General features: G+C 46.8%; 1 protein-coding gene across 1 annotated transcript in view; it reads right to left on the reverse strand.

Moving 5' to 3' along the window:
* The window catches only part of BBS5 (Bardet-Biedl syndrome 5), a 35,348-nt gene extending 25,909 nt beyond the window's left edge, over nucleotides 1–9,439 (reverse strand). Inside the window, exons 1-4 of the mRNA XM_040357806.1 lie at nucleotides 9,257–9,439; nucleotides 5,545–5,627; nucleotides 3,031–3,096; nucleotides 368–417 (exon numbers count right to left, since the gene is read on the reverse strand). Coding sequence (XP_040213740.1) covers nucleotides 368–417; nucleotides 3,031–3,096; nucleotides 5,545–5,627; nucleotides 9,257–9,318 — 261 coding nt within the window. The 5' untranslated portion in view covers nucleotides 9,319–9,439. The remainder of the gene's footprint in view (nucleotides 1–367; nucleotides 418–3,030; nucleotides 3,097–5,544; nucleotides 5,628–9,256) is intronic.
* Between the last annotated feature and the right edge of the window lie 11,087 nt (nucleotides 9,440–20,526).

The following is a 20,526-nucleotide window of genomic DNA, read 5'->3' on the forward strand; positions in this document are numbered from 1 at the left end:
GTGCAGTGACATGAAGTGACATTTCAAATACATTTGGACAAAAAAAGAAAAAGGAGATAAGAAAACAAGCAATTTGAGGTGTTAATACGTGTATTGCACTGCTCCCTGCCATAGCCAACACTCCTCTGACCTGCATGTAAATACATTGCTCTTTACCAAGCAAACTACTGTGAATGTAGCTTCAAAGCTAAAGCAATGGGGACATTATAGTTGCCTCTTTAAAATCTTCAATCATTTGGGGTTAATATCACCAAGGAAATATCTCCAGCAGAATAATCCCTGATAATTTTATTTTATTACATCTGTAGAACATAGTTGTAATATTACCAGCATAGCATTACATTTCACAGATCTAAATTGCACTTACAGAGTTAGCAGTCCTTGTAGTAATATTTATAATACAATTGTAGCCGACAGCTAAAAAAAACAAAATAAAGAAAGAATATATAAAAATAATTACAGCACAAAACAAGTTGTGATATTAGGTCTGAAATATCATGTAATATAAAATACTAACAAGAGAAACTGCAGTCTTCAATGTGAAAATAATCAAATCAGTTTATACTGAATGGAGGGGGAGGGCGGAGAACTTCTAGTGGTCTGGCGATCCAACCAGAAGTGTGAGCAGGTAGAAACCAGGTGCCAAAGTGCCAAAAACAGAAGAGGAGGGAGAGAGGAGGGCTTAAACCAGAACTACCCCTTTAGGGTGAAGTTCCATTTTAACTTTAATATATTGAGAGTTCCACTTTAAGTTTAAAGGGGTTGTAAAGGTTTGTTTTTTTTATTTTCTAAATAGGTTCCTTTAACCACTTGAGATCCGCGCTATAGATAAAAGACGTCCACAGCGCGGCTCTCAAGTGCCAAGTGGATGTGTTTACACGGCCTTTTATGTGCATTACCCGCGCGGGCCACTGGGGGGCACGCGGCGGGTAAACACTGTCCCGGCGCATCGCCGAAGAGCCGATGCGTGTACCTGGCGGCCGCGATGTCCGCCGGGTACACGCGATCGTCGGTGACGCGGCAACTGACAGCAGGGACGTGGAGCTCTGTGTGTAAACACAGAGCTCCACGTGCTATCAGAGGAGAGGAGACCGATCTGTGTCTCTTGTACATAGAGACACAGCATCGGTCACCTCCCCCAGTCACCCCCCTCCCCCCACACAGTTAGAACACACCCAGGATACACATTTAACCCCTTCCTCACCCCCTAGTGTTAACCCCTTCCCTGCCAGTCACATTTATACAGTAATTAGTGCATTTTTATAGCACTGATCGCTGTATAAATGTGAATGGTCCCAAATTTGTGTCAAAAGTGTCCGATACGTCCGCCGCAATATCGCAGTCTCAATAAAAATCGCAGATCGCCGCCATTACTAGTAAAAAAAAAATAATAAAAAAAAATCATAATTCTGTTTCCCATTTTGTAGGCGCTATAACTTTTGCGCAAACCAGTCGCTTATTGCAATTTTTATTTTATTTTTTACAAAAATACGTCGAAAAATATGTATCGGCCTTAAAGGAGTTCTCTAAGCTAAAACTTTTAACCCCCGCTGTGCCCGGGCTGTAAAACTATACAAAATAAACTTTCACTTACCTGCCTACGATCCCCCGTTGTTCCGTTATCGCCGCCCGTGCTCCGGTTCCTGTCAGCTTCCTCTTCCTGCGGGTCGGTGACTCACCGTGCGCTCAGCCTATCAGCGGCCGCAGCAATGTCCCGCCGCGGCCGCTGATAGGCTGAGCGCACGGTGAGTCACCGACCCGCAGGAAGAGGAAGCTGACAGGAACCGGAGCACGGGCGGCGATAACGGAACAACGGGGGATCGTAGGCAGGTAAGTGAAAGTTTATTTTGTATAGTTTTACAGCCCGGGCACAGCGGGGGTTAAAAGTTTTAGCTTAGAGAACTCCTTTAACTGAGAATTTTTTTTTTTTAAATTGGGATATTTATTATAGCAACAAGTAAAAAAATGTATATATTTTTTTTAAATTGTCACTCTTTTTTTGTTTATAGCGCAAAAAATAAAAACCGCAGAGGTGATCAAATACCACCAAAATAAAGCTCTATTTGTGGGGAAAAAAGGACGTCAATTTTGTTTGGGAGCCACGTCGCACGACTGCGCAAATGTCAGTTAAAGCGACGCAGTGCCGGAAGCTGAAATTTCGCCTGGGCACGAAGGGGGTTTATGTGCCCAGTAAGCAAGTGGTTAAGCTAGTGCATTGTTGGTTCACTTACCTTTTTCTTCCGTTTCTCTTCTAAATTTTTTTTTCTTTGTCTGAATTTCACTTTCTGTTTCTCCTGAGTAAACTTGCCCCCATCATCTGAGCTGTCCTGGCTGGGGGTTAGTCAGCCAGAACAGCTTACTGAGGGACAGGAAGTGAGAAATTCAGACAAAGAAAAAAAAACATTTAGAAGGGAAATTTAAAGAACAAACCTTTACAACCCCTTTAATTTTAAGAAGCATTATGTATCGTTAATCAGCCTAGTAGTTTGAACACAAATCTTAAAGCTGAGCTTCGGGCACCTGTCAGGGTTAATGAATCTCTTGTTTAGTTTAGGGATATTGGAATAAGCAGAACCTTATTTTGTAGTCCTGCATAATTTCTCCCCACTGTGTTACAATACCCAGAAGCTGCTTCCCTACGTCCTTCCTACGGTTGCCGCCTCTCTAGTGTCCTCACATACAATGCCGGACCAGCAGTGCTGCACTTTACATGGGGATGTCAAGCGACTGCCCAGATACCAGGAGCGCCTGTGAGAAAAGAGGCGCACAGGCCACTGGAGGGGAAAGAAATAATAAATCATTGTGAAAGATGATAAAACCCAATTTTCTCAGTGTCTCCAAACATCAGCACCCTTGTAGATAGCCCACAACCAGAAATGATTTCCCGCTGGGATTATAATGCGCCAGACTGGGTGACAATCGTCTGAGGATTCAGAAAAAAGTTAAATCTCCAATTGCCAGAATGCATGATGTTGTGATTTTACCTGACGAGAACAAGTGTTACAGTACAAACAAACCTATTCTACTTACCAAGGTTGACTCGAGGTAGTGCTATGGAATGCCAAATAACCCGCAAATTAGTCACTAAAAGTCTGCCTGGAAGAAGAACACATACATGAGTGGACAGAAATCCTATAACTATAACCTAAATTACTAGAAGATGTCAGACCATGTTCTCCCATGAAGTGTTCTACCTAGACCAGGGGTCTCCAAAATTTCTAAACAAGGGGCCAGTTTACGGTTCTTCAGATTTCAGGGGGGGCAAGACTGTGGTCAGTGGGAGTAGAAATGGAGCCCCATCACTGGTGTCAGTGGGAGGAATCATGCCCCATCATTGCAAGTGTATAGGCAGATCTGTATTATTATAAAGGGCTCACGCTGTCAATAAAACTCAGTGAGCCAATAAGAGAGAGGGGGCGGGGCTGAGACACGGCTCCGTATCTGAATGGACACAGAGCAGTGGCTTAGCTTGGGTGCCCCCATAGCAAGCGGCTTGCTGTGAGGGCACTCGGCAGAAGGGAGGGGCCAGGAGCTCCAGCAGGGGGACCCGAGAAGAGGAGGATCGAGGCTGCTCTGTGCAAAACCATTAAAGAGGAAGTAAAGCCCCCTAAAAAAAAAAAAAAACCCTGCAAGACAAAGCCATAATGAGCTAGTATGCATAGCATACTAGCTCATTATGAGGTACTTACCTGAGATCAAAGCTCCCGAAGAGGCCCTCGTTTGCCTCCACCGACGCCGCCATTACTCCCGGAGTGACATCTGGGTATCGCAGCTCCAGTGCTGTGATTGGCCGGACCCGCAATGACGTCAGAAGGGAGGGGCCAAGAGCTCCGTCAGTGATGGCACGATGGCCTTCACTAACGGCACGCTTAGTGTGCCTGCGCCGTTGTCTATGGCGTGCATGCGCTGTAGACATCAGTGCAGTCTTTTATGCAAATATACAGGTAAGCCTTAATCTAGGCTCACCTGTAGGTAAAAGTGGTCTGTAAGGGTTTACAACCACTTTAAGCAGAGCAGGTAAGTATAACATGTTTGGTATTCAACCACTTAAGCCCCGGACCTTTAGGCAGCTAAATGCCCAGGCCAGGTTTTGCGATTCGGCACTGCGTCGCTTTAACAGACAATTGCGCGGTCGTGCGACGTGGCTCCCAAACAAAATTGGCGTCCTTTTTTCCCCACAAATAGAGCTTTCTTTTGGTGGTATTTGATCACCTGTGCGGTTTTTATTTTTTGCACTATAAACAAAAATAGAGCGACAATTTTGAAAAAAATTCAATATTTTTTACTTTTTGCTATAATAAATATCCCCCAAAAACATATATACAAATGTTTTTTTCCTCAGTTTAGGCCGATACGTATTCTTCTACCTATTTTTGGTAAAAAAAAAATCGCAATAAGCGTTTGATTGGTTTGCGCAAAATTTATAGCGTTTACAAAATAGGGGATAGTTTTATTGCATTTTTATTATTTTTTTTTTTTTTACTACTAATGGTGGCGATCAGCGGTTTTTTTTCGTGACTGCGACATTATGGCGGACACTTCGGACAATTTTGACACATTTTTGGGACCATTGTCATTTTCACAGCAAAAAATGCATTTAAATTGCATTGTTTAGTGTGAAACTGACAGTTGCAGTTTGGGAGTTAACCACAGGGGGCGCTGTAGGAGTTAGTGTTCACTTAGTGTGTGTTTACAACTGTAGGGGGGTGTGGCTGTAGGACTGACGTCATCGATCGAGTCTCCCTACATAAGGGATCACTCGATCGATGCAGCGCCATAGTGAAGCACGGGGAAGTCGTGTTTACATACGGCTCTCCCCGTTCTTCAGCTCCGGGGAGCGATCGCGACGGAGCGGCTATAAACGAATAGCCGCGCCGTTGTCCCGGATCGCTCCCCGCGGGAATCCGACCGCCGCATGTAGCGGGGGGGGGATCCCGATCGGACCCCCCACCCGCTAGAAGGCAAGGACATACATGTACGCCCATTTGCCTGTACGTGCCATTCTGTGGACGTACATTTACATGCGGCGGTCGGGAAGTGGTTAAAAAAAAAAAAAAAAAACAAGACTTTAGTATCACTTTAACTAGTGCAAATACGTATGTTTTCTTTTTTCTACAATATTATATAGGTTATAAGCAACTCATTCATTTGAATGGGCTGCAAACTGCACTACACAAAAGGTACATGTACTGTTTTTGGTAAAGCAGTGCACCACAAGGCTCTGTACTGTGTTACTCAGTGTTGTGGTGAAATCCAGCACATGTGCATGGGAAGGTGTTTTGGGAGTGCCATCAAGACTGAATGGCAGTGAAGCACAACAACAACCATAGTGTATTTTCTCATGTTACTAAATCGCAGTGCCTTAGGCTGGCCATACGTTATACAAGTTTCCTTTAGATTTACCAAAACCATGCAATATGAGGTCAAACCCAAACACTTTCAATTTGTACGCAATCAGTCATGCCCTTTAATTTCCATAAAGAAAATGGTTGCCAGAGAAAACAAATGATGATATAACGAATAAATAATATTAAGTAGATTTACCTCGATCACCATTGTTTCCCTTAGTGTCTTCAATAGAATCTAAGCAATCTATTAGCACTTCTCCGGGTCTCATTTTCATTTGTCTGGGGAAAGAATAACAGACACACAAAAATGAATAAGCACTGAAACACAAATATACAGTACAACAGACACACACATGGATCAGCCTGCTTCCAGCATCTATCACTTGAAAGATCATATTATAAATGGAGACGATTGTTCACCATTAAATGCTGGATCATTTGCATCTGATGTCCCTGCATTTTCCAGATGGGTAAATAGCTGCAAATTTGTATATGGCAGTCATCAAATGAAATAGAAATTTACCTCATAGCTCTCTTCGAACATCTAGGGGTGAATGATGTATGCAGCAGCAGTAAAGGAATGTCCACGAATAAATGTATTTTTATGTGCTCTTTATTACCCAGCCGGGTAAAAACAGTTAACAGGTGATTGAAAGGGATAGAGATGAGAAGGAGAACAGCAGATTCAGGCGTAGTATCTGGAACAGTCCTGTTCCCAATGCGTAACACTTTAACAATTCCCTTACCACTCGGGCTTAGCGGGCCCGGATAGGCCACAGACCTGGTGAGTGAGCATCAGAAAGGAAACCTCTGCCACAGGCCCTTTTGAGTTGCAAATGCGAGGATAACCCTCTTAGGTAGAGCGGCACCTGAATCCTCCTTTTAACATCACCACAGGTTCCTTCAGTGTCCGGTCACCTCGCTCCCCGGTGGTTCGTCAGAATCCTGTTGGACCGCCAGCCTCTCATTGGCGCATCTCAGATGGACTCCCCACCAAACAGCTAAACTCGCTTGGGATCTTTGAAGTGGGAACCCAGTCGACTACTGGGTCCCCGTCCTGCTTAAATGCTCCGGAACAATTTAGGCCCGAAACCAGGAACGTAGCATAGTGCGCACACTCCGGTCAGGTAGGCCATAATGCCGGAGTGCCGTGAGGTGGCCACCCTAAAGGTGGGTGCCACACCAGAAGAGAACCCCACAAAATGGCGTCTGCCTCATAAGTACCCTCTCCCAGCATGCCCAGCGAAGGCCCAAAACCCCCTGATTGATCGCTGGGAGAGAACACCCAAACCTCAGCTCCACTGCTGCCACCTACCGCACCGGGGTGGAAAAACACCCCAGCACCATAGAATGAGCCCACAGCACAGCCAAGCTGAAACAGAGACCCTAATCAATTGGAATCAGAGCCACTTACACTCCGATTACCCCTAAATTTCAATAGCACCGGTTACCTTAGAAGTAACCAGGCGCTACATATAATATGTGGATGTTACCGCCTACCAGATCCGCGCTGCTTTGTAAGTCAGTCATTGCTGCCAGCGGGGTCCTATGCAAAACCATAAGCCTGAACCCTTTAGACCAAAGGCAGCAAGAACCGGTAAATGGAGGAAGGGCAGGTGAATGAAAGGTCCAAAGATTCCAAGGAACACAGGCGCGATCAGCACAAGGGATACTTCTCATTTAATGTAACTAAGATATCTAGTGCTAATTAAAAAATAAATAAAAGATAAACCAAAGTTTTAAGTACCGGTACATGTCTGAAGGGCTGTGGTGGGAATGTAAAAGCTGCATAATATGTATGTACTATAAACAAACATACAGGAAAATCCCCCCAATTATACCGTTCTGGGTACATAGGCACAGAATAAAACAGTGTTATGCCCTAATAACTTATCTTAAAGTGTATAAATAGCCAATTAGAATACATGCTGGGTATACCAAGCCATTATAAATGAGCAGAGCTAGGCTTTAAAAGATGGATCCTTTCGTTAGATTTAAAACAAGAATCAGATTACCTTTCAGACACTTAATCAGATTAAGCAACATCAGCTAGCAAGGTCAGATAAAGCAAGGGTAGCATATGGATACCGGGAGAAGAATACTGGGATATGGATACTGGGAGAAGAATACTGGGATATGGAAACTGGGATAGGGATACTGGGAGAAGAATACTGGGAGAAGAATACTGGGATAGGGATACTGGGATAAGAATACTGGGATATGGATACTGGGATATGGATACTGGGAGAAGAATACTGGGAGAAGAATACTGGGATATGGATACCGGGAGAAGAATACTGGGATATGGATACCGGGAGAAGAATATTGGGATATGGATACCGGGAGAAGAATACTGGGATATGGATACCGGGAGAAGAATATTGGGATATGGAAACTGGGATAGGGATACTGGGAGAAGAATACTGGGAGAAGAATACTGGGATAGGGATACTGGGATAGGGATACTGGGATAAGAATACTGGGATATAGATACTGGGGGAAGAATACTGGGATATGGATACTGGGATATGGATACTGGGAGAAGAATACCGGGAGAAGAATACTGGGATATGGATACCGGGAGAAGAATACTGGGATATGGATACCGGGAGAAGAATATTGGGATATGGATATCGGGAGAAGAATATTGGGATATGGATACCGGGAGAAGAATATTAGGATATGGATACCGGGAGAAGAATATTGGGATATGGATACCGGGAGAAGAATATTGGGATATGGATACCGGGAGAAGAATACTGGGATAGGCATACCGGGAGAAGAATATTGGGATATGGATACCGGGAGAAGAATATTGGGATATGGATACCGGGAGAAGAATACTGGGATATGGATACCGGGAGAAGAATATTGGGATATGGATACCGGGAGAAGAATATTGGGATATGGATACCGGGAGAAGAATACTGGGATAGGCATACCGGGAGAAGAATATTGGGATATGGATACCGGGAGAAGAATATTGGGATATGGATACCGGGAGAAGAATACTGGGATATGGATACCGGGAGAAGAATACTGGGATATGGATACCGGGAGAAGAATACTGGGATATGGATACCGGGAGAAGAATATTGGGATATGGATATCGGGAGAAGAATATTGGGATATGGATACCGGGAGAAGAATATTGGGATATGGATACCGGGAGAAGAATACTGGGATAGGCATACCGGGAGAAGAATATTGGGATATGGATACCGGGAGAAGAATATTGGGATATGGATACCGGGAGAAGAATACTGGGATATGGATACCGGGAGAAGAATACTGGGATATGGATACCGGGAGAAGAATACTGGGATATGGATACCGGGAGAAGAATATTGGGATATGGATATCGGGAGAAGAATATTGGGATATGGATACCGGGAGAAGAATATTGGGATATGGATATCGGGAGAAGAATATTGGGATATGGATACCGGGAGAAGAATATTGGGATATGGATACCGGGAGAAGAATATTGGGATATGGATACCGGGAGAAGAATACTGGGATAGGCATACCGGGAGAAGAATATTGGGATATGGATACCGGGAGAAGAATACTGGGATATGGATACCGGGAGAAGAATACTGGGATATGGTTACCGGGAGAAGAATACTGGGATAGGGATACCGGGAGAAGAATCCTGGGATATGGATACCGGGAGAAGAAGGTATGAACAGTACGCTGTGATGGGGAGGGGGGGGCTGTGATGATTATATTATTATATAAGACCGTCCTGTGCAGTTAGAACACCACAGGGGAGGTCACTCCGTACACAGCTGACACTATTCCAGTTGCTCGGTATCCTCCCCATTGCTGACACTATTCCTGTTGCTCAGGAGCCTCTGTGCCCCGTTAGTACACCCCCGGTCCCCAGACACACACACAGCACTTACTGCGGAGAGATATCGAAGCGGACATCGCGGTCCTCCCATAGAGCGTCCAGTACAGACAGCATTGTACACCGGCCTGTTCGGGGTCTGAAGTTAGAAGCCGGCTCCGGTTACCACGGCAACCCCTGACGGAGCCCTGGCAGTAGATTGTGGAGTGCGTCTGCTCAGAGCACGTAATACGTAATACGTAAGCGCACTGGAGGAGTCTGGTCGCGCATGTATATTAGAAGCCAGCAATGCATGTGTGTGCCCACTAGAGGGCAGGCCGGCTGTATGTCTGGTCGACTGCTGTAAGCTCTCCTGTCTTGTTGATATGTGACTTGAAATCATATTATCTCTGCCAGCAATGAAGCCGTTCTGCTGAGTTCTTATAGCCGGACACACATCATCATTAGTCCTCTGTAGAGCTCTCACAATAAAGACACTGCAATGGAGTTCTCATAGCATTAGACTAACATAAATCCCAACTGTCCCTGATTCGGAATAATGTCCCTCTGTCCCCCTCATTTTGGTCTGATCTATATACTTGTATATCAAATGTACTATTTAACTATAAAAAAAGTGTTTCCCAGCGCTAAACCTTCCACCCAATTTATAATTGCTGCATTTGTAAATCCCAAAAGCCAAAATAAAGGAATGGGAGTATAAAAAGCACTTTTTTAGTTAAATTCTCCTTTAAGGGGGCGTGACAGGGGGCGTGCCCTATGTCTAAATACCTTTGCTAATAGGTGTCCCTCATTCCCACCTCAGACAGTTGGGAGGTATGGCATGAGATGATGTAATCACGTGCTGTTTCTACCTTTCAGCTGAATATGGTCGTACTTCCTGAGGGGGCCAGAGGCGTACCTAGAGCATGTGGCACCCGGGGCGGATCCTATATCTGGCACCCCCCCACGGTAAAATGTAAAAACACCCCACTGTGCCCTCTGCACCCTTCAATGTCTCTTTTTCACTACTGTGTACCCCCTCTCTACAACTGCACCACAGGACCCCTTTACATTTCACAGCACCCTGCACCTCTGGACCCCTTTACATTACATTGCACCTCTGGACCCCTTTACATTATACAGCACCCTGCATCACTGAACCTCTTTACAATTCACAGCACCCTGCACCTCTGCACCCCCTTTAAATTACACAGCACCCTGCACCTCTGGACCCCTTTACATTACACTGCACTTTTGGGCCCTTTATATTACACTGCACCCCTTTACATTACACAGCACTTTGCACCCCTTTACATTACACAGCACCCTGCACCACTGGTCCCCTTTACATTACACAGCACCCTGCACCTCTGGACCCCTTTACATTACACAGCACCCTGCACCTCTGGGCCCCTTTACATTACACAGCACCCTGCACCTCTGGACCCCTTTACATTACACTGCACCTCTGGACCCCTTTACATTACACAGCACTTTTGGATCCCTTTACATTACACTGCACCCCTTTACATTACACAGCACCCTGCACCACTGGTCCCCTTTACATTACACAGCACCCTGCACCTCTGGACCCCTTTACATTACATTGCACCTCTGGACCCCTTTACATTACACTGCACCCCTTTACATTAGACTGCACCTCTGGACCCCTTTACATTACACAGCACCCTGCACCTCTGGACCCCCTTTACATTATACAGCACCCTGCATCACTGAACCCCTTTACATTTCACAGCACCCTGCACCTCTGCACCCCCTTTAAATTACACAGCACCCTGCACCTCTGGACCCCTTTACATTACACTGCACTTTTGGGCCCCTTTACATTACACTGCACCCCTTTACATTACACAGCACCCTGCAACTCTGGACCCCTTTACATTACACTGCACTTTTGGGCCCCTTTACATTACACTGCACCCCTTTACATTACACAGCACTCTGCACCCCTTTACATTACACAGCACCCTGCACCACTGGTCCCCTTTACATTACACAGCACCCTGCACCTCTGGACCCCTTTACATTACACAGCACCCTGCACCTCTGGACCCCTTTACATTACACAGCACCCTGCACCTCTGGGCCCCTTTACATTACACAGCACCCTGCACCTCTGGACCCCTTTACATTACATTGCACCTCAGGACCCCTTTACATTACACAGCACTTTTGGACCCCTTTACATTACACTGCACCCCTTTACATTACACAGCACCCTGCACCACTGGTCCCCTTTACATTACACAGCACCCTGCATCTCTGGACCCCCTTTACATTACACAGCACCCTGCATCACTGCACCCCTTTACATTACACAGCACCCTGCACCACGGGACCCCTTTACATTTACAGCACCCTGCACCCCATTTAAATTACACAGCACCCTGCACTTCTGGACCCCTTTACATTACACAGAACCTCTGGACCCCTTTACATTACACAGAACTCTGCATCTCAGGACCCCTTACATTGAACAGCACCCTGCATCTCTGGACCCCTTTACATTACACAACACCCTGCGCCTCTGGACCCCTTTACATTAAGGTGACCAGATTTTTAAAATGAAATCCGGGGACATTTTGTTTTTCACTAGTAATGGCGGCAATCGGTGACTCTCTGCCCGTCGCCGCCCCCTCACAGCCTGTCAAGTCTTACTCTGCGGGCCCCGGCTACTACTGGATGGGAAGCGGAGGAAGATCACTCCACCAGGGAAGGCAAGGAGATCAGCAGGCAGGCGGCTGGCCGGGACTTGAGCCAAGGCAGAAGAACATGTGAGCGGAGCTGAATGGGCATACACCCGAAACTGAAGAAATATTCCCTCCGCTCCGACCAGCACATGATCATCAGAAAGGGGCACAGATAATGGAAAAAATACCCCCTTAAGCGGCGGAGCGGAGGGGTGTAATTCAGAATTATCATTTTTTTTATTCTGCACTGACTGTCTTTGAAATTACCCCAGCCCCTGTTCAAATCCAATCCGGGGACAAAACCGGGGACAGACTTGGTCAGGGGACAGTGTCCTCAATCCGGGGACTGTCCCCTGAAACTGGGGATGTCTGGTCACCCTACTTTACATTACACAGCACCCTGCATCTCTGGACCCCTTTACATTACACAACACCCTGCATCTCTGGACCCCTTTACATTACACAACACCCTGCACCTCTGGACCCCTTTACATTACACAGGCCCCTGCATCTCTGGACCCCTTTACATTACACAGCACCCTGCACCTCTGGACCCCTTTACATTACACAGAACCCTGCACCTCTGGACCCCTTTACATTAGACTGCACCTCTGGACAGTGTAGACCTCCCTACAATACAGACCCACCCCTACTGTTCAGACCCCCCTACAATACAGAACCCCCCCTACAATACAGAACCCCCCCTCATATATATACAGATACCACCCCCCTACAATACAGAACACCCCCCATCCCACAATACATACCCCCCTATACAGATACCACTCCCCCTACAATACAGAACAACCCCCCCCACAATACAGAACCCCCCACAGTACAGAACCCCCCTCATATACAGACCCCCCCCCTATACAGATACCACCCCCCTACAATACAAAACACCCCCCCCCCACAATACAGAACCCCCCTCATATACAGAACCCCCCCTATACAGATTCCACCCCCCCACAATACAGAACCCCCCCCCAGAATACAGAACCCCCTCCTATACAGATACCACACCCCTACAATACAGAACACCCCCCCACAATACAGACCCCCCCAGAATACAGAACCCCCCCCCAGAATACAGAACCCCCCTCATATACAGATACCGCCCCCCAGAATACAGAACCCCCAGAATACAGAACCCCCTCCTATACAGATACCACCCCCTTACAATACAGAACACCCCCCCACAATACAGACCCCCCCAGAATACAGAACCCCCCTCATATACAGAACCCCCCCTACAATACAAACCCCCCCCAGAATACAGAACCCCCCCCCAGAATACAGAACCCCCCTCATATACAGATACCACCCCCCAGAATACAGAACCCCCAGAATACAGAACCCCCTCCTATACAGATACCACCCCCTTACAATACAGAACACCCCCCCCAGAATACAGACCCCCCCAGAATACAGAACCCCCCTCATATACAGAACCCCCCCTACAATACAGAACCCCCCCAGAATACAGAACCGCCCCCAGAATACAGAACACCCCCCCTTTAATACAGAACACCCACCCCCCTTACAATAGTGCAGACACCCCCCTTGCCTTCAGATCCGTAATGCCGTCAGATGATCAGCGTGCCACGTGTTACACTACACACACAGCACAGCACAGGGGGAGGCGGCCGCAGCTTCACGCTGATCGGCTGTGTGACTGTCAGTGTCAGACAGTCACAGCCGATACTATCAGAGCCGCGGTGCTGCGCGGCCACAGAGAAGGGGATCATTGCGGCCAGGACCCGGGTATCACTCGGGTATGGCTCGCAACCCCCCCCCCCCCCCCGAAAAGCCAGGCTTCAGCCTGCTGTGTCTTACCTAGACTGCCGCTGGCGCTGCCTCCATGTCACTGCGCCATGCCGCACGCTAAGTCCTCTTCAGCCACAGAGGGGGGCGTCGGCCTGACACCTCCCCAGTGTGTGGCACCCGGTACGGCACGCCCCCGCCCCCTGCTTAGTACGCCACTGCACATAGGCACACACATCACCCCCCGATCACCCCCTGCACACCCAGACACAGTGTCACTGATTGCAGTGGTCATTTCTTTACTGATCACTGCATGCAGTGTCATTTGTGACTGTAAAAAATGTCAGGGCAGTTAGTCTTAGGCCCCTTTAGTTCCAGGGTACCCACCTAATAAAGGTTTAACCCCTTGATCGCCCCCCAGGTAACCCTTTCACCCCCTGTTGCCAGTGTCTGACCGCCGTATTTAGGTTCACCACCAGGTTTTTATATAGTGTCAGGTACCCCCATATATTACCTAATAAAGATTTTAACTCCCTGATTGCCCCCTAGTTAACTCTTTCACCAGTGATCACTGTAAAAGTATTACGGGTGACGCTGGTTAGTTAGTTTGCTTTTTATAGCGTCAGGGCATCCGTCATTTATTACCCAATAAAGGTTTAACCCCCTGATCGCCTGGCGGGTGAAATAAGTTAGGTTTAGTGTCAGATAGGGTCTGCGTTGCCCCAGGCAGCATCAGATTAGTGCCAGTAGTGCTAACACCCACCCACGCACGCACCATACACCTCCTTTAGTGGTATAGTATCTGAACATATCAATATCTGATCAGATCTATACTGGCGTCCCCAGCAGTTTAGGGTTCTCAAAAATGCAGTGTTAGCGGGATCAGCCCAGATACCTGCTAGCACCTGCATTTTGCCCCTCCGCCCAGTCCACCCAAGTGCAGTATCAATTGATCACTGTCACTTACAAAACACTAAACACATAACTGCAGCGTTCGCAGTCAGGCCTGATCCCTGCGATCGCTAACAGTTTTTTTGGTAGCGTTTGACTCAGTCGCTGACAGTCAGGTGCTTCTTTACCTGTGAATCTCACTAGTTGTACCAGTAAATTTAGAGCCCAAAATGGCAAATCAAAGGTACACTAGTGAAGAGGCCTACATGTTTCTGAGTATGACAGATAGTGAAGAGGAGGTCACTCATCTGTCAGATTCAGGCTCAGAATACGGTCCTGTAGATGACAGATAGCTCTGACGATGAAGTTGAGGTCCCTGCCAAGGTCAGGCGTACCCGATCCCATTCTTCTGCTGTTGTTGAGGTGCAAGAACCGCAGGACTCTCGTATGGAGCAGAGAAGTACTAGCGCCCTCATCCTTCTGGTAAACTGGCAAGCACCAGCGGCCTAGTACATCCTGGTCGTACATCCAGCACTGCAGTAACACTTGGTGACGTGGCGAGTCCCATAAGTGCAGTTCAAGCTGGCGAGGTGGCAAGCACAAGTAGTGTCCCGCTGCCACCAAGAAGAAGACAAAGACAGGCCTGTCGTGCCCATAGTGTCCTTCCTGCAGAATTCGCCAATCCTGATTGGGTGCCCACCTGTTCTTGGGGGTGAAGCTAGAAGACCCTTGAGAGGACCTTGTTGTCACTACTGTCACATAAGGGGCTTGTCAGTACATACATATATACATGGTTAGGACACATGTTAATACATAAACACATATTACACATCCCTACACACAGCAGAAGTGGAATAAGTAGCCATAGAGCCCCTTCCAGCCTTGCAAATGTGGCCTGTGCATCCAAGAGGTAATGACCCCCGGTCATGAAAAGATTAAATAAAAGAGGAAGCAATTCAAATGTAAATATACCACATTTTTATTGTGTGTTTATGAAAGTATAATTATGGACCTATACACATGTTTTTCTTTTCCAATTATATATATACTCTGAATAAACCAAGAGTCCTTTGGTAAAATCAGTTGGCCAGAAGTGAAGATCTAGTGATCCTCTTGCCCATTAGCTGTCACACTTTTGACCAAGAGATTCCAAGCCTGCCCACCACGCCAAGGTAGACTCTTCTAGGGCAGGACCTACACTAACTACACTAAGCTACCCTACTGGATGCTAGTCATCCTTTTTCTAATGTTGGATGTATGTTTGTAGTAGGCCTCATCCTATAATCTGTTTGTGCGATCTACTCTCTCCTAATTTGGTTGTCTGTCTGTGTGCATCTCTCTAAAGCATGGAGCGGTCAGTTTATGTACATCTGGACGTCCTCTGTTAGTGTAGGTCAGTGCATGCCAGTCATTGTATGTTGTCCAGTGTGTGTCAGTGTCGCCTGATCCGCTGTGGTCTGGGAGAGGCGAGTGCCTCATGGGTGAGCAGATAGTCATGTTTATGGGGATGCTGATAGCAGGCTTGTCTAGGAAGTTGAACAGCTCTGGTAGTTGGTCTGGGGAGCGAAGACAGAAGTCAGAGCCCTGCTTCCGCACACTTAAATGAAAAGGGTGACCCCAGCGATAAATAGCTTCAGCTTTACGAATCACTTTGAGGAGAGGTCGCACGAGCCCTCGCAGGGCCCTAGTTTGCCTGGAGACATCCGGGTGGATCCATTTCTGTAAAAACAAATCCAGCCTCCTCCATTACCCATATATCCGGGCAATACCTCTCCTTTTTTGTAAGATGTTAATGTAATAATAGCCTGGAGTGATCACCTGAGAGGTATTACCTCAATCAAGGTGAAGTGACTACATTTCTGTAGACTTCACCTGAGAGGTAGTAGCTCAATCAAGGTGAAGCGACTCCTTTTCTGTATTAGTTGCCTGGAGTGTTCACCTGAGAGGTATTACCTCAATCAAGGTAAAGTGACTACATTTCTGTAGACTTCACCTGAGAGGCAGTAGCTCAATCAAGGTAAAGCGACTCTTTTTCTGTATTAGTTGCCTGGAGTGTTCACCTGAGAGGTATTACCTCAATCAAGGTAAAGTGACTACATTTCTGTAGTATTCACCTGAGAGGTATTACCTCAATCAAGGTGAAGTGACTACATTTATGTAGTATTCACCTGAGAGGTATTACCTCAATCAAGGTAAAGAGACTTATTTTCTGTATTAGTTGCCTGGAGTGTTCACCTGAGAGGTATTACCTCAATCAAGGTAAAGTGACTACATTTCTGTAGACTTCACCTGAGAGGTATTACCTCAATCAAGGTGAAGTGACTACATTTCTGTAGACTTCACCTGAGAGGTATTACCTCAATCAAGGTGAAGTGACTACATTTCTGTAGACTTCACCTGAGAGGCAGTAGCTCAATCAAGATGAAGAGACTCCTTTTCTGTATTAGTTGCCTGGAGTGTTCACCTGAGAGGTATTACCTCAATCAAGGTGAAGTGACTACATTTCTGTAGTATTCACCTGAGAGGTAGTAGCTCAATCAAGGTAAAGTCACTCCTTTTCTGTAGTAATAGTCTGACGTATAAATATACACACTGGTATACATTACAGGGGGTGCCCGACTTACGAACGCGTTAGGGACTTTCGCTTTGTTCTTAAGTTGAAAATGTTCATAAGTCAGGCCATGCGCAGAACGGCGATTACGAACATTTCCGACATTTTCCGATGTTCCTTTGAAAGGCTGTGCATGCGCAGAATGGCAATTACGAACATTTCTGAAATTTTACGATGTTTTCCGAGGTTCCGTCTAGCCGCGCATGTGCAGAACGGCAGATAGTGCCCACAGCGTCCCATTCGTAAGTAGGAATTGTTCGTAAGTCAGGCGTTCGTAAGTCGGGTACCCCACAATGTTTTCAGGGGATCTGAAAGAGAACATTGTACAACCTGGGAAAGCGGGATGGGGGATCCATTTGCATCAATCACCAGGAGACCATCAATGTGCACACCGTCTTCACGTTAAATAATATACACACTACCGTCTTCACGTTGACATACATACCAAACTGGAACAAACGCCCGGCACAAGGGACAAGTCAGGCCCGGGGACTGTTGAAGCCAATTGTAAATACAAGAAAAATGATATCTGTGAGTACAGCTTAATTGAAAAGAGTCCTCCTCACTATACTCACACAGGCAAATGGAACAGGTAGGCTGCTCCATTGCCGGTGGTCTCGGAGGCGCTGGCTGCTGATCCATGGCGGCATCCTCTTGTTGCCTCCGAAGCCGTCCTCTCGTCCGGTGGGCGATCGGCTCCGCTCCTCCCTCCTGGCGTCGCCTTCCACCTGACCGGCATCGAGAAGGTCGGGGCATCTTTATGCCGGTGTACCTGGAAAAAAAAAAAAATGTTTAATATTAACCACTTAAGCCCCAGACCTTTAGGCAGCTAAATGCCCAGGCCAGGTTTTGCGATTCGGCACTGCGTCACTTTAACAGACAATTGCGCGGTCGTGCGACGTGGCTCCCAAACAAAATTGGCGTCATTTTTTCCCCACAAATAGAGCTTTCTTTTGGTGGTATTTGATCACCTCTGCGGTTTTTATTTTTTGCGCTATAAACAAAAATAGAGCGGCAATTTTTAAAAAATATGCAATATTTTTTACTTTTTGTTGTAATAAATATCGCCCAAAAACATATCTAAAAAAAAAAAATTTCCCTCAGTTTAGGCCGATACGTATTATTCGACCTATTTTTAGTAAAAAAAATCACAATAAGCGTTTATCGATTGGTTTGCGCAAAATTTATAGCGTTTACAAAATAGGGGATAGTTTTATTGCATTTTTATAAATTTTTTTTTTTTTACTACTAATGGCAGCGATCAGCGATTTTTTTCGTGACTGCGACATTATGGCGGACACTTCGGACAATTTTGACACATTTTTGGGACCAATGGCATTTTCACAGCAAAAAATGCATTTAAATTGCATTGTTTATTGTGAAAATGACAGTTGCAGTTTGGGAGTTAACCACAGGGGGCGCTGTAGGAGTTAGGGTTCACCTAGTGTGTGTTTACAACTGTAGGGGGGGTGTGGCTGTAGGACTGATGTCATCGATTGAGTCTCCCTTATATAAGGGATCACTCGATCGATACGCCGCCACAGTGAAGCACGGGGAAGCCGTGTTTACACACGGCTCTCCCCGTTCTTCAGCTCCGGGGAGCGATCGCGACGGAACGGCTATAAACAAATAGCCGCGCCGTCGTCCCGGATCGCTCCCTGAGGGAACCCGACCGCCCCATGTAGCGGGGGGGGGACCCGATCGGACCCCCCCACCCGCTAGAAGGCAAGGATGTACATGTACGCCCATTTGCCTGTACGTGCCATTCTGTGGACGTACATATATATGCGGTGGTCGGGAAGTGGTTAATAATAATATATACAATAATAATATGATAATGGAAATACATTTGAATAAAAATGCTAATAATCGCAGGAAACACAATCTTATAATGTGACTCGCTCAGCTCCCAGTGCAGGAATGATTTGAAACAACTTCAGCCCACTGTGACGTCACACACCTCATACCAACTGACACTTTTCAGGCCTGGAAACTGACTGGGAATACCTTGGTCATGTAACACTGTAGCCAAATAAATGTTATATAATTTTATAGATTTTACATATAATTAAACTGTAATATGGTAATTTAAATGGCTGGGTAGAATTCTCAGTATCTGTTCTTATTCTGTATGTATGGACCCTGCACAGTACCACTTCTCTTGTCCTGTATGCTGGGTATAATTCTCAGTACAGTGGAATTCCACTGGGGGGTGGGTTTGTGATAAGAGGAGAGACAGGGGATAAGAGGAGGGACCGGGGGGGGGGGGGGCATTTGTGCTAAAAGGAGGGACAGAGGGAATTTGTGCTAAAAGGAGGGACGGAGGTAATTTGTGCTAAAAGGAGGGATGGGGGAGAATTTGTGCTAGATTTGTGCTAGATTTGTGCTAGAAAGGATTGGGGGGATTTGTGCTGGGAGGAAGAATGGGTGGTATTGGTCCTAGAAGAAGTAATTGGGGGACTTGTGCTGGGAGGAAAGATTGGGGGGTGTGCTGGGATTAGGGATTGAAAAGGATTTGTGCTGGAGGGAGGGGTTATTGTGCTGCAAGGAGGTTTTATTTAGGGGGGGTGTTTGTGCTGGAAGGAAGGGTGGGGGGATTTGTGCTGTGAGGAGGTAATATTTTTTTTGGGGGGGGGGGTTTGTGCTAGAAAGGACTGGGGGGATTTGTGGTCGAAGGAGGGATTGGAGGGGGATTTATGCTGCAAGGAGGTTTTATTTTTATTTTTGGGGGGGGGGGATTTGTGCTAGAAAGGATTGGGGGATCTGTGCTGGGAGGAAGAATTGGTGGAATCGGTCCTAGAAGAAGTAATTGGGGGGATTTGTGCTAGGAGGAAAGATTGGGGGGGGGGGGGGGGTTGTGCTGGAAGGATGAATTATGGTGGGGATTTATGCTGCAAGGAGATTTTATTTATTTTGGGGGGGGGGGATTTGTGCTGGGAGGAAAGATTGGGGGGTTGTGTTGGGATGAGGGAGTGGAAGGGATTTGTGCTGGGGGGAGGGATTGGAAATGATTTGTGCTGGGGGGAGGGATTGGATAGGATTTGTGCTGGGAGGAGGGATTGGATAGGATTTGTGGGATCTGTCCTGGAAAAAAGTAATAGGGGGGTTGTGCTGGGAGGAGGGATTAAGGGGGGTTATGCTGGGAGGAGGGATTAAGGGGGGTTGTGCTGGGAGGAGGGATTAAGGGGGGTTGTGCTGGGAGGAGGGATTAAGGGGGGTTGTGCTGGGAGGAGGGATTAAGGGGGGTTATGCTGGGAGGAGGGATTAAGGGGGGTTGTGCTGGGAGGAGGGATTAAGGGGGGTTGTGCTGGGAGGAGGGATTAAGGGAGGGTTGTGCTGGGAGGAGGATTCCATAAAGGTGTTATCGCT

The sequence above is a fragment of the Rana temporaria genome, chromosome 6, assembly GCF_905171775.1.
Source record: "Rana temporaria chromosome 6, aRanTem1.1, whole genome shotgun sequence".
Classification (NCBI taxonomy): domain Eukaryota; kingdom Metazoa; phylum Chordata; class Amphibia; order Anura; family Ranidae; genus Rana; species Rana temporaria.